The 384-nt window shown below is 65.4% G+C and overlaps 1 protein-coding gene across 1 annotated transcript in view; it reads right to left on the reverse strand.

The window, feature by feature from the left end:
• Positions 1-380, reverse strand: part of ASIC4 (acid-sensing (proton-gated) ion channel family member 4) — a gene marked incomplete at both ends in the record, with an annotated part of 3745 nt that extends 3365 nt beyond the window's left edge. The window contains 1 exon segment of the mRNA XM_010142946.1: positions 177-380. Within this exon segment, the coding sequence (XP_010141248.1) occupies positions 177-380 (204 nt within the window).
• Positions 381-384: the final 4 nt, after the last annotated feature.

Consider the following 384-nt stretch of genomic DNA (forward strand, 5'->3'; position numbering starts at 1 on the left):
TCCAATCCCATGGAGGTGCTGGAAGAGGGGAACGGTCTTGCATGACCCTTGGAAGGGCTTATCCAAGCCTCCCTACACTGCCACCCCTCTGCCTTTTCTGGGTAGGAGAGCGAAGCATCGTTCCCAGCCCCCATGGGGCAGCCCAGCTGTCCTGCCCCTGACAGAAGGGAACTCACGGGGGCGAAGTGCTGGGGGCCGCAGCGCTCTCCCCGGCAGCGGCACTCCCCAAGCCGGAAGCGGCACTCCACCAGCATGTCCTCGATCTGGTGGCCCAGGCGGTGGAAGAAGCTCTGCATGGTGCGCTCAGAACGGCGGGGCGGCAAGAAGCGCGAGTAGTTGGCGAGACGCATCAGCCACGCACGCTGGTCCTCCTCCAGCACGGCC

The sequence above is a fragment of the Buceros rhinoceros genome, unplaced genomic scaffold (genome assembly GCF_000710305.1).
Source record: "Buceros rhinoceros silvestris isolate BGI_N320 unplaced genomic scaffold, ASM71030v1 scaffold29460, whole genome shotgun sequence".
Lineage (NCBI taxonomy): Eukaryota > Metazoa > Chordata > Aves > Bucerotiformes > Bucerotidae > Buceros > Buceros rhinoceros.